The sequence below is a fragment of the Mus pahari genome, chromosome 19 (assembly GCF_900095145.1).
Source record: "Mus pahari chromosome 19, PAHARI_EIJ_v1.1, whole genome shotgun sequence".
Taxonomy (NCBI): Eukaryota; Metazoa; Chordata; class Mammalia; order Rodentia; family Muridae; genus Mus; species Mus pahari.
In genome coordinates this window covers 56934551-56948817 of record NC_034608.1, presented here as the reverse complement: position 1 = coordinate 56948817, position 14267 = coordinate 56934551, and the positions used below count along the sequence as shown (strand labels likewise).

At 39.2% G+C, this 14267-nt stretch overlaps 1 protein-coding gene across 1 annotated transcript; it reads left to right on the top strand.

Annotated features, from left to right (window-relative positions):
• Nucleotides 1-4080: 4080 nt before the first annotated feature.
• Nucleotides 4081-12026, top strand: Fgf20 (fibroblast growth factor 20). The gene is made up of 3 exons (XM_021219555.1): nt 4081-4609; nt 9975-10078; nt 11183-12026. Exons 1-3 carry the CDS (start codon nt 4324-4326, stop codon nt 11426-11428), a joined length of 636 nt encoding a protein of 211 aa, XP_021075214.1. The 5' UTR covers nt 4081-4323; the 3' UTR covers nt 11429-12026.
• Nucleotides 12027-14267: the final 2241 nt, after the last annotated feature.

The following is a 14267-nucleotide window of genomic DNA, read 5'->3' as shown; positions in this document are numbered from 1 at the left end:
AGAGAGAGAGAGAGAGAGAGAGAGAGAGAGAGAGAGAGAGAGAGAGAGAGAGAGAGAGAATGAATGAGAGAATGTGCTAATACTGGCTATTGAGCTTGAGATTGTAATTCAACACTACTGAGTAAGTCTGAGTCTTCCATTCTTGCTTATGCAATCTCCTCTCTCCTACAACACTGCATCTATCACTTCCTCAGTCCCCACCATTCTCTAACTCATACTGCTGGGAAAAAGAATCTTTCTTGATGAAGTTCAGTATTTATTTATTTAGATGTTTAGAACTGAATTCTCTAACCAAAGAAGTGGTTTGCAGAACTGCTTATTTTCTGAACGCCGTGACGTCTTTTGTGTGACTGTCACTCACAGGTCTGTAGGATGCTATTCACTTTAAATTATGGGACTAGGTTGCTTTGCTCTTGATTTTATCCAACCTCCCAATCGCATTTGCTTATTTCATTTTACCTGGAAAAAAAAAAAAGCACTTTTAAAAAGACAAAGTCCTGTAAAAGTCATTCTCAGAGAAGCACCACCAATCTTCCATTCCATGTATTCTAATTAATTAATTAATTAATTTAAAATAAGCACATACATATAAAATTCCTCTTCTTTTTTTCTAAGAAAATAGCTCTCTGTATATAATCTTTTGCCATACACTTTTAAGTTTTATATTGTGTTCTAAAGATAATGGATATTAATTTATATATATATATATATTACTCTTTTTAACCAGCTATATAATGTCACATGCTTATCATCATTTATTTAGTTTATTATATACAGATATCCACATTGCTACCAATGTTTTATAATTAAAAGTAATAAATAATGTTGCACATAGAGACTTTTGTTTTATTGAAAGTATAAATCATGACTTTTAAGGGAGCTATTTTTTTCTTAAGTGAATCACATATAGAGTTATTGTGTAAAACCAAATGTTACAAGACTACACTGATTGAAAAGGTGTATATGATTATGTGATCTGAAACTACATTTTGTGTGAGTAAAAATCATACCACATATTTGAACAACAGCAAGGCAAGTGTGGTCTCTAGGAAGCACAGGTAAAGTTGATTAGATTGCAGTGTATACTTAAAAGTTGAATAATGTACCCTTGTAAAACACTCTTCAAAATTATTTAACTTCCCATGATATCATCACAGCATGTGCAAAAAAAAAATCTTTAATGTTATCTTTTCCTGTCACATGACTAGAGCAAACAAAAGAAATCCTTATCTTTTTGTTTCTATTCTGGTCTTTTATAAAATAGCATTAGGCACCATTCAAAACCTACACATTAAAGCTTTGGTTTGGGTTGAAAAAAAAAGATTTATTTTGCATTTCAGACAAATTGCACCTGCTGAATTATAAAGTTAAAAACAAACAAACAAACCTGCTCAACAATTCAAGTAGTGTAGGGCATTATACACAGGAAACCTTGTCATTTTTAAACCTCTTTCCGATGTGTATTTTCACATTTATGTCTCATGGCAACCTTGAGTACAGGGAACTAAGGAATGGAGCCATCTTTATTTTACAAATAAAGGATGTTATACTTGGAACTGGAACCCAACTGGATACAGGTCTTTCCTCCTCAATAACTTGGTTATGCTTATCATACTGGGGCATTGTTGTGATAAAAAACACATACAAATGCGAAGGCTCATGAAGATAAAGTAATAACAGACAAGGTCTACTATTACAGTATTTGGACTTTGATGACTATTCCTGAAAAGTTTGCTCTCTCTCTCTCTCTCTCTCTCTCTCTCTCTCTCTCTCTCGCTCTCTCTGAGATACAAGAGATTTAAGAATTCTAATGTCTATAAATTACACACCAGGACTGAAAATGTTCACTTGAGGAAGTACACACTGAACTATACAGGAGCAGGTGACAATAATATATTGTGGGATAATTAACAGTGTTATACATCGCAGAGAACTTAGATCTTGAAACAGACCTCATTTAAAAGGCACTTGATCTAAGTTTAAAACCTTTAAGCGCCTCCTCTTTAAAAGTGATCAGTGTATGTTCTGGCTACTTCAGCTATCCCGCTATGAGATTCACACAACTTTGATCTAACTTTCTTTGATTTAACACTGCACTTAAGAAGATTTGGTTCAAAGTGAAAGCTCATTGGTTGATGCTTTACACTGATGTGATAATGTTTACACAGATGTGCTTTGAAATCTTGATTGTGGTGGATTTGGGGGTCCTATCACAAAACAGGCTGCGATTATTTGAAAGGTAAAACAATATGACATCTACCTGGTGCATCCTTTAGAAGAAACTTATTGATATATGTTTCTAAAGTAATTGATCTGCTTGTTGTCTTTAGCCTGGGTTTTTGTTTTATTTTGCATCCATCAACAGTAAATCACTTGTTTTAAGGTCTCTTTTATAACCTGGTTCCACAAGGGTCAGTAGTTAGACCTGTGGTGACAAAAAAGTGTAACTTTACCTCTTTTAAAGCACCTGCCAATTAATTATCCAAAGCAGAAGGAGGAGGAGAGGGAGAAGGGGAAGGAGAAAAGGGGAGGAGGAAGAGGAGCAGGAGGAGGAGGAGGAGGAGGAGGAAGAGGAGGAAGAGGGAGGGAGGAGGAAGAGCCAGTCTTCAGAGAAAATAAAATAAACCAGTCAAACCCATCTGAGCTCACAAGTTTAGGCTTTTTCTCAATAGAGCACAAAACAAGACGGAAATTCTAATCTTAAGCCAGTCTTTGAAACCCTATGCGCAGGAAAAGAATACATCTGACCAGTGATTCTCAATTTTTCAGCCACTTATGGATTTCTCTAGGCTAGCCAGTGGAACAAAGTTTTAACATATAACAAGATATATATCTAACTCCCTCAGGTCAATTATTTTATAAGTATGATTAGGTACTCTTAAAGCTTACCAGTAATTTTGAAATATCTGATACTCATCAAGAACCAAAATTATTTCTGGCTAGTTATTTTGAGATTTTTATACTTGAAGTGTGAATTTAACAACAACAACAAAAGGCTTAGCTTCTAGGAAGCTACAGCTAAAACAAAAGGAAGTGTTCTTAGATTGGATAAGGGTGCAGAGGCATCTATCGTTTATTTCACTATTGTAGATAGTATTTTTCATTCGCAGCAAATTATAAGAATGTGAGCTAGCCTACTTCAATGGACTGTTACCCCCCCCCCCCATTCATGATTACACTGTGCTATTTGACTATTCTAATGAGCCCAGGACCTCCACACACAATTTATCATTTCCATAGACATAAGGGAATCCTGGTTATATCATTTGCTGAGTTAAGATAAACATTAAAGAGAACTTGAGGTGTGTGTGTGTTGGGGGTGAAGGCATTTCTACCCTAAGCTTGATTATGTAAAGAAAATCCCCCATCTAAATGATAAAAGAAAAGAGTAATGCTTGTACATTTTATTAGTGTTTTAAAATTAGTGAGTTAAACTGTCAAAGCTTTGATTTTCCTTTCATGTGTGTCTGGGCAGGTCGAAGCCTCAGGTAACGCCCTTTTCCCTTCTTCCTCCTTGCTTTTCTTTGCACCTGTCCACTGCAGGCTCCCAGCAGCTCCAAGGAGTCCAATTCTCTAGCGCCTTCATTTTCCTCCTCCCACTCATCTCCGGTTCTGTATGCCACCCCCCCCCCCCCCCNCANCNCCCTTCTATATTCTGCAAGCTGGGCTCCTTCTCCCAACTATCTATCTCTTCAAATGAGCTCACATCAAAGGTGGTTGTTTGTTCAGCAGAGGCTAAACAACACCATGGTTGCCCCAGAGACAACTTAGTATATACCAGGTTGTTGGCTGAGCCTCCTGGAATTTGCTAGCTGACTGACTTTGGCTAAGTGCAAGGAATGAGTTTTCCAAGTGCTCCGTTTTAGTCACTTCCGACGAGCACAACGTGTAGAGAGAGGAGGCTGGTTTAAGATTTCAAACAAAACCAACCTCCCCGGCGCGCATGAAAGGACTTGATTAGCATATGTCAAGAGGACCCGCATATATACCGGGAGTGTATGTACACAGGACTCTGATCTGATCAGTTTGCTGAGCTGGAGCCTCAGCCCCCAGCTCCAGCCCCACATCAGCAGCCTCAGCTCTAGATGTTTCTGCAAGGCCAGCAGTCAGCTTTCTCCTACCCAAGGAGAGATCAATCCAAGAGGGTGCACTGCACCGTCCCTGCAGGGATCTCACAGGAGTAACCCAGCCTCAACTTTTTTGGTACCTATTTGGCTATAATTTTTCTGCATTCGCCTCGCCACCCTCGCTACACTTTTTATTGTCGGTGCAGGGGGAGGTCTCCTGTTTTCTGGAATTTCAGTCATCCTGTCCGGCCCTTCCATGGCTCCCTTGACCGAAGTCGGGGCTTTCTTGGGCGGCCTGGAGGGCTTGGGCCAGCAGGTGGGATCGCACTTCTTGCTGCCTCCTGCAGGAGAGAGGCCACCGCTGCTAGGGGAGCGGCGGGGCGCGTTGGAGCGGGGCGCCCGCGGCGGGCCGGGTTCCCTGGAGCTGGCGCACCTGCACGGCATCCTGCGCCGCCGGCAGCTCTACTGCCGCACCGGCTTCCACCTGCAGATCCTGCCCGACGGCACCGTGCAGGGCACCCGGCAGGATCACAGTCTCTTCGGTAGGTACAAGCATCCCGCCCTTGCTCCCTCAACCCCCTCCTCCTCTTCTTCCTCGTCTCGCCTCCCACCTCCACGCTGGTGGAACGGAATGAGCTGGAGCCGTGTGCTAACTTGAGCCCCTAGACAGTTGGGGTGCGCGGTTCCGGGCTCAGGGCTTGTGAGAAATTGTCCTGCCATGCAGGAGAGCAACTCTAGGTGCAGGGGAGAGAAAGGACGGATGGGTCCCTCACTCCGGGTACAATGCTGCTCTGTTTTCTCTACTGCCTGGGGCACAAAGTGTTGGACTAGGAACCATGATCTATCCCTCAACCTTCCTTCACAGTCTGCATTCCTTCCTTCACAGTCAATTTTACTATTTTAGGAGGTCCCTATTTAGATTTCTCTTCCTTCCACACTTGCAGTTCTGTGCCTACCCTTTTGAAAATTAGTAAGGAGAAGCATCCCAGTTCTTAAACCATGCCCCGCAGTTACGCGGCTAGTCTGCCCCTGTCTCTCTCTGAAGGGATGGTTCTTTAAACAGGATGTGAATCTTCACGTGCCTACTTAGAGGTCTGCCTGGCTGCAGTTCTCTGTTCTGGTTGGGGGTGGAGAGTGAGGGAGATGGAGAGAGGGAGGAGGGAGAAGGACTGAGCATGCCCACCTGGCCAAGATTCTCTTTAGAAATTGCGAAACTGGAAAGCAGAGATCTTGGAATTGACCTTAGGTAAGAGGAAATGGGGGAAAGCGAAAGAAGATATGGCTGGGAACACAGAGAATCTTTTCTACATACAGCAGCAATGCCCGGGAGCAGCAGGGGTTAATAGGATGAAGGGACTCTAGATTAGATCAGTAAAGTATCTAGTCTTAATGACTCCCCAGCCAGCCAGGTAGCTAGCAAGTGCCCCCCTTCAGTGTGAGTCTTGCTTTCTGGCCCGCACAGCAGACAAGACAGGTTAAATCAGATAGTTTGCTAAAGGTGCTTTCTGATCCTAATATCCCAGGATACTTCCCCTGTGGCTACATATTTCATCAATTAACCTGCTAGCACACTCAAGGGACTTTCCTTATCTAACCTGTGAAGTCATTGAAGGGTGTCATTTTATTAAAACACACACACACACACACACACTCACACACACACACACACACACACACACACACACACANCACACACACACACACACACACACACACACACACACACACACACCATAGTGTCTTATTTGTCAGCATCATGAGGAATCGCGACACGCATCTTTCCTTTTCAGTATGATATTTCCGGAGCATCTCATTTCGGAGTGGCTCTGGTCTCGTTTTCCTCTTCTTCTTCTTCCACTCCTATTTCTTTGTGCACTTGCAGTGCTCATTAAAACTTTGTCAAAGTGTAAATCTCTGCTGGGGAAGCATTTGTAACCTTAGATGGGAGGAGCGGCATGTGGTGGTCATTTGGCAGCACTTAAGGGCTTAGAAAACTGACTTTTAAAAAACCCCACGTGTTTGCAGCTCCCACTGATCCCTTCCAAATTCCCACTGACAATGAGTCAAGAGTGCTATGACCTAGTGGCCAACCTGGGGTCACTTTCGGAAAGTGTTTTTTTTTTTTTTTAATTTAAATGGAGGAGGTTGACGTTATGATTCTAAAGAATTTGCCTGACACCAGCTGGTCTAGTTTTCTTTCTTTAAGAAGAGTACTGTACTCATTACATTAAAAATCCACCCTCCCCCCGACAATTACACTAACACTTTCAGGCAAGGCAGCCAGAAGTTAAAGGTGGGATGTAGGCAACATCCGACTTTTCTGCCAGATACCAGTGGAGTAAGGAAATGCTTCCTCTAAGCCTCTTGTAAAGTAGGTGGTATCTCTTCCACTGTGTTGTCTCCTTGGAAGACAGACTCTATTGGAAGAGAGTGGTGAATACTCGAAGATGTGGTAACCTTCAGTGAGCTGTGCTGAAATCTGATCCTTTAGGAAAGGGTGTGGTATATTTTTACTAATACACCGTAAAGCTTATATTTTGAATGTCTAGGAAAATATGACTTTGTTTCTGTGTTGGCCTAAGTCATGTTTTAGTGAGAGACTCTATAGAGAAACAAAATATGCACTGTTACATAAAAGGACCCTTATTAGTATGTGAACCTAGAGGAGCAGCCTCTTTATACCTTCCAGCGCTCTGAGTGGTCTAGACACTATGACTGCCAGAGGATAAAGGATAAGGTCATATTTAATGTGTGAAACACTGTGTGCTTCTCAATTCTCCTTTTGCTAGTGCCTTGGTAACTAAGTATTAAAAGATATACCCCACCCTTTTAAAGAAAACTCACTTCTGTGATATTAAAATATTTGGGGAAAAAACCCTCAAAGATGACTATTTAAGATATTAAATGCCACTAAAATAATGTTATACTAATTTGAACTTAACCAATAAAAGCTCAGATTTTTAAAAAACTTAAAACTATATCAATTTGAACGTTAACAGAGAGTTCTCAGGAAGGCTAAAAGAATACCCTACCTGAGCTCCCTGAATTTCTCTAGCAGAGTTTTTCTGCACAGGTTGTATAGACAGAAGACTTTACCTGACACGTAAACATAGAATCATTCCTTGAGAAAAAAAAAAGTGTAGCCTGAGATCAAACATAGTCCTTTAGAGCTTTTCCCTTTATTCCCCCTAGATTTGTCTGATGTGGTTGCACTGCGGATTGACTCACCTGTTTATTATGATTTAAGAAAAGGGCCGGCTTTGAAAATGATACCAGAAAGACAAAGGACCTCCAAGTCTTTTTTATGGGACACTGGGCATTAGAAAATCTACCCAAAATCTGTGATTACCTCTTAAGGAAAGTTCTTCATGTCTATTCTTTGGGAAAGAATTAGCTTAGTTGCCACCTCACATTATAAATAAGAAAGACTTGTCAAATCTCATTTAAGAATCAAACGATTACAAATTACTAGGTGGTATACTATTTCTTTGGTGAGAAAAAGGATCAGAATTTAAAAGTGTGGCTAAAATCTTTAGGAGGGGCACAAAAAAAAAAAATCCCACATGAAATGTTTCCCCCATCAGTTCCATGAGCCATGGCAAAAAAAATCATTTATGCCTGGTTGTGTACGGTCTTATATGTTGTTTAAAAAGTTAAAACTATTGGATATAATTATTCTAAAGACACGGGTAATCATTTTTACTTATGTAATTACATATTTTGGACAGCATTATCTGAAGATAAGATTTAAAGCGTAGGTGGAGGGTGTCCTGGGGTAGGAACATTGGGTGCTCGTCAGCCATGCGTCCTTTTTAATCTGAGTGAATATTCAATATAATTTAAAGTAATTACGCATTTATAATTATATCCTGGGTGAGATTCCATTTATATGTATTTATGCCAATTATGTTTCAGGTTCATGTTTTTGTTCCTGACATGAATCTTCCACTGAGAAGATTGGTAGTGGATATGATTCTTCTTTACTCCCCCATCCATGGTTGTCAGCGTGCTTGTGTCCTGTGGAACCTAGACCTTCCTGTTACATCTTATCTTTCCCGCTTAAGCCTCTCCATTAGGGACACTGACTCTTTCAGGCCATTTACAGGCTACTTAGGTGCTGTAAGATCCCTTGATAGCTCTAGGGTTCGACTAGTCTGAAATTTTAATACTTCCAAAGAGCTCATCTGCCTTAATAAGAATCTGTGCTGTTTGTTTGTTTGTCTGCCAAAGAGTGCATTAATCTTTGGGTAGAATAGAGCCTTCCGTATCAGCGAACCATCAGATTCTGTATTTTCCTCTTTGAGAGTATCACAAGTTCAAACAGGAACTTGTACAATAAATCAAGAAACGACTTAAGTCAGGGTAGCCTGTACACATTTATGCTATTTGTAGAGCTTAGGGCGGGGTGAAGGGATGAAGGCACAAAGTATTAAGGAAGGCAGAGCCAAGTACAGGATGTATGGTGATACTTGTTCAGCAGAGAGAGAGAGAGAAAGAGAGAGAGAGAGAGAGAGAGAGAGAGAGAGAGAGAGAGAGAGAGAATAAAAGGGTATCCCAGAGAGAGAAATTGTATCTTTTAAAAATGTAGTCTGCTAGTGTATTAAGTTGAGAGTGGATATAAAAATCTATTTGTATGTTGAACTCTTGGTATTTGGCTATCATATATAATGAATTATGAAGCTTTATTGCTTCTCTGAACTGCATAGCATACTTCTTCAGATCATGGAATATAGCACATTTTGCAACCTATGAAGTCTAGAAACTATTGTACTCCCCTCAATAAACCTAGAACCATTAGACTAGGGCTCAGAAAATGTAAGTTCAAGCACCATTTTTTATTAATTACAAAGATCATGTCCTTTAGGCATTTCAGTCAATATTTCTGAGCCTCAGTTTCTTTCCCTCTCACATGGCAATAAAAACATCTCCCCTTTTAATTATTAGAGGTTATTTTTAAAGTTGAGGTAAAAAATCATTAGCTCTTTATTTTTAGAATTTTATTTTATTTGTATGGGATTTGTCTGCACACATGTCTGTGTGCCACGATGGTGCTGCAGTGCTTACAGAAGCCAGAAGAAGGTGTCAGATTCTCTGGACATGGAGCTGTAGCTGGTTTTGTGCCATTTGGGTGCTAGGAACCAAGCCTGGGTCTTCTGCAAGAACAATGTGTTAGGTTTTTCTATGTGTGTTATAAAACATGAACTAAATGTGTGTTATAAATTATGAACTAAATGTGTGTTATAAAACATGAACTAAATGTNTGTTATAAATTATGAACTAAATGTGTGTTATAAAACATGAACTAAATGTNTGTTATAAATTATGAACTAAATGTGTGTTATAAAACATGAACTAAATGTGTGTTATAAAACATGAACTAAAAGATACTTGGAGAAGGGAAGGATTTATTTCATCTTGCAATTTTCAGATCATCATCATCATCACTGAGGAAAGTCAGCTCAGGAACCTGAAGGAAGCAGTACTATTACTGGCTGGCTCCTTATGGCTTACTGAGTTCACTTTCTTATAGTACCCAGGACCATCTGTCTGACCAGGGATCCTGGTGCCCACCATAGGCAGGGCATGCCAATCATCAATCAAGAAAATGACCATGGCTTTGCCCACCAGCCAACCTGATAGCATGTTCTCAGCCGAGGTTCCCTGATCTGAGATGACTGTAGCTTGTGTCACATTGACGGGACACTGTAACACAAGCTGCAAGTGCTTATAATTAACTGGTAGAATCACAGAAGACCAGGAATAACTTTGTTACCTATTTATCTGTCATGATGATAGTAGTGTCCATTTATTTATTGAATATTTAAAAGTGTTGATATTTATCCCTCTCCATCCTGTAGTTATATGTTCATTAACCAATCCAAATCTTTATTTTGTTTATAATTTCAGGTATACTGGAATTCATCAGTGTGGCAGTGGGACTGGTCAGTATCAGAGGTGTGGACAGTGGCCTGTACCTTGGGATGAATGACAAAGGAGAACTTTATGGATCAGTATGTACTATCATTTTTAATTATTATAATTCTTGCAATAATGAATATCTATTTTGATCTCTATTAGTAATTTCTGATAGACATTAATACATGTAGCTGACATAACAGATATTTCTACATATGTACGTGGAAATTAGAAACAAATATTCTAAATTTTAACATACTGAGGTCATATTGTATTTAGTTATTCAATGTCACTTTTTAAATTTTCAACCAATATTGCCACAATTGTGCCTGGCCTTCCTGTCCATTGTTCCAGGTCTTTCCAATTCTTCTATATTTTAATCATTCCTACCAGAAATAGAACTCTGGGTGTCGGCCCTGGATAAAGACAAAAAGAATGCACTGCATAGCGATCTGATGATAGAATTATAAAACATTTCATAAAATTTTGAGAAAGCACATGCACACAATGTTCATGGTATGTGTTGGAATAAACAAATAATGTGGCTTCACCTTTAGAATGTATGTATGCACACATGAACACAGAGAGAGGGGGAGAGAGAAAGAGACAGAGAGTGTGACAGAGAGAGAAAGGAGAGACAGAAGGAGAGAAAATTTTTAAAAAAATAAGAAAACATCGGACTTCTACTTCATTTCCCTGATATTAATGGTAGCATATTCAGAAGTTAATCATGGAGACTTTATCATTGAACAATATATTTATTAGATGAGACCTCATTTGAAGTGATGAACTTGAGTTAGAGATTTAAATTGTAGCAAGATCTTGACTTGCCCAACTTGCTAGCAGAGATTTAATGCTTGTGCCTTTGGTGTCTATCTCATGAGGAGATAAGGTGAATTACAGCCTGCATAATAGTGGTGGTGGGGTGGTGATAACGTGGAACACAGGAAAGCGCAAAATATCTGTTGTATGTTTGAAAGCAAAATTGAGAGTTTGAAAATTTGGTTTAAAGTTCCTTGAACTAATCGACTAGATAAAGTAATATAAAGGGGGAAAAAAATTTCACATGCTGTATGAACAAAATCAAAACAAAACATTATAATGTAAGCAAAGAAATAATAATACAGAGTTGAGACTTTTGTAAGGAACTTGTTTTGAAGGCATTTCTAAAATTCTATATTTCTTTCTTGTTTTAAAAGGAGAAATTGACTTCTGAATGCATCTTCAGGGAACAGTTTGAAGAGAACTGGTATAATACCTATTCGTCCAACATATATAAACATGGAGACACAGGTCGCAGGTATTTTGTAGCACTTAACAAGGATGGAACTCCAAGAGATGGTGCCAGGTCCAAAAGACATCAAAAGTTTACCCACTTTTTACCAAGACCAGTAGACCCAGAAAGAGTTCCAGAGTTATACAAAGACCTACTGATGTACACTTGATGAACCTAGAGCCATTATTTTAAAACCACAGTTCCTGCTGTTAAATTAACACTGGAGAAGACGTTCAGGACATTACGGGAGTCTGCTCTTCACTGAAAGACTCTATTTGGGAAGAATATTGAGAATACGGAATTAACTTGAAGCAAAGCAAGATCCTTCCTCGCAAGTGGATTGTAGTTCCTTAGACACATTGGCTCAGTCTTACCAGTAGACTGACGATGCCGAAATCAGTTCATCTGTGGATAATGTGAACCTTGCTGCTGACGCCACACATCTCTGGATAATGTTTACTTGGACAGTTACCTTAAAAATAGATACTTCATGTTGAAGAAGTGGATTGAGACGACATAATTACTGCCTCATAAATTCTGAGGACCTTGTAGAAAGGTTAGAACATTATACATAAAAAAAATAAAATCAAAATACTAGATGACTTTGATCTACACTACATGCCACACTGAGATGGAACTTTTCTTTTAGAAGAATGGACCTATTTATACTTTTTTCAATTTACAAATATTTATTATATATATTTATTTATTTAAGAGTTTATTTTTACTAGTATATGAAGACTATACAAAATAAAACAAACAAAAAGAGCAACAAAGTGTCCTTTATTTGTGCCATTGCATTGTTTTGGTCTTGGGATGTAAAGAAACCTTCATTATTATATAATACATTAGCCATAGAATAAAATGTTCATTTGTTTGTAAAAATTAAGTACAGCGTAGATTATAGTTTTATGCATTCACTTGCCTTCTAAATGTAACATGGATCCCTCTGGGCCTTGAAAAATGTTTTATTGATTTGTGTTGAACTGAATTCAGGTTTGAAAGGGAATTAGACATTTTCATTTTACGTTTTTGATAGCATTGATCTTTTCGGATGAGAGATGTTCTATGTCTAGAGGATGGTTTTAAAATGAGAAAAGTCTAAGTCCCCTAGGGAAAATCTTTAATATTAGAACATACAATGTTGAAGTTATCAAATAATATTGCCAATTTATGTTCAGTTATTTTATTAGCTTCATATAGGGGAAAAACCATTGTCTTTCACCACGTGATCATAGAAAGAATTAGTCCATGTAGAACTTCCATTAACAATGGTAAAGCTGTAGCTACCTGAATTTGGTGTTCTTCTCATGGCAACATTAAATATACATCAATGATTCCTACGCAGCAGACATTGTGGTGAGTACCAAAGAGTATGATGGTGTGATTCCCAAGAGGAAGTCATCCCTGTATCTTGGAGCTCTATGTGTATTAACAAATACTCTAAGTGTGAACTGCAATTTACTTCTACAGTCAAACAAGTTTTAGCGAGAGAGAGAGAGAGAGAGAGAGAGAGAGAGAGAGAGAGAGAGAGAGAGAGAACAGGCTCCGTGGGTGGATGGTCCAGAGAAACCTTTTCTAAAGAGGTGAAATTTCTGGTAAACTCAAAACAAGAAGAAGCTAAGAGCTAACTAGGCCAAAAACGTGTAAATAAGGCAAACAATGAATGAAGGCTCTTCCATTAGAGAAATCTAAACCCCCCCCATGTCCCATTGCTGTTGTCAAAGATGTTAAAGGCTAGACAATTATTAGTTGAGGTTTTACAGGAATGTTTTTAATCCCAAAGATACTCATATCTGTATGAAATGAATGACCACTTGCCTTCTAACCTGTTCACACAGATTTCTGTAAGGGAAGCAACACGTTTTTCTTTTATCTTTTGGTTCTTTTGAGACAGTGCCTATGTGGCTATAGCTAATTTAGAACTTACTATGTAGACCACGCTGGCCTTGAACTCACAGATCCCAAATCGCCTTGGTGATAAATGTGAGTACTAACCAGCCAATGAGCTTCTGATGGGAATGTAATCTCTACAGTGTAGTTGAGGGAACGGTCTCTGCCTCCTCTGGGATCCCGAGCTTCCCTTACTCTGCTGGTTCTCCTCACATCTCAAGTTGTTGTGTTGTGGGATGTTACTGTCTTCCCTCGGGGCTCATGCTTCAGGGGTCTTGTTTTGGTATCATGAATATCTAAAGCTCACTATCTGGTTGAGTAGCAGGTTTATTTTCATCAAATCAATTCCCTGCATTGACTTCTTCTCTAATAGGGATGCTGGGTAGAGCTGGGTTGTCTTACTTTCAGGAACTTGGTGGGATGACATCTATTCTTTGCAGATGTGGAAATGAGTATGAGTGCTTTATTCTTATGAATAAAGGAGTTAGATGGAGGGGGCATGCCTCAGAAACTAGAATAGTATTTCGGTTGCTTGAACCTAGATCTGAAAAACTCTCCATCATACAGTGCCATAGCATTTTCTTCATTACATAATTAAACCTTTTAGCGTACATAGGAAGCTTTTACACTTATCTAGTTGAAGTAAGAGCGATCCTAAGCTTAGTTCTAGAGCTAGTTGTCCAAGGTTGACTAATCATGTACACCATCTTGGTCACAGAATCTAATGAAAGGATCAACCAACTACATCAACCAAAGCCCTTCTGGGACTTTCATGTGACTTCCTGGGTTTTCTCCGGACATGGCAGGTATTAAAAACAAAAAACAAAAAACAAAAAACAAACAACAACAACAACAACAAAAACAGGGAAGCTTCCAGCCTCTGGTTCTCAGAGCTGATATAAAGAAAAGCCCAAAGCAGAGGTGAAGCTAATACCAGGTAAATGACGGTTGCCAGAGATGGCCGAGGAGACTTAGGCTTGGGATTCAAAACCCAAACAAGAACTTTTAATGGTTATTTGGTGAGATTTGAGCATCTTCCATTTCCTTTTCTTCCTCCTTTGTTCTTTAAAGAATGGATGTCCTATGTAGCTCTATCTGGTCAGGGAGCTCACTCA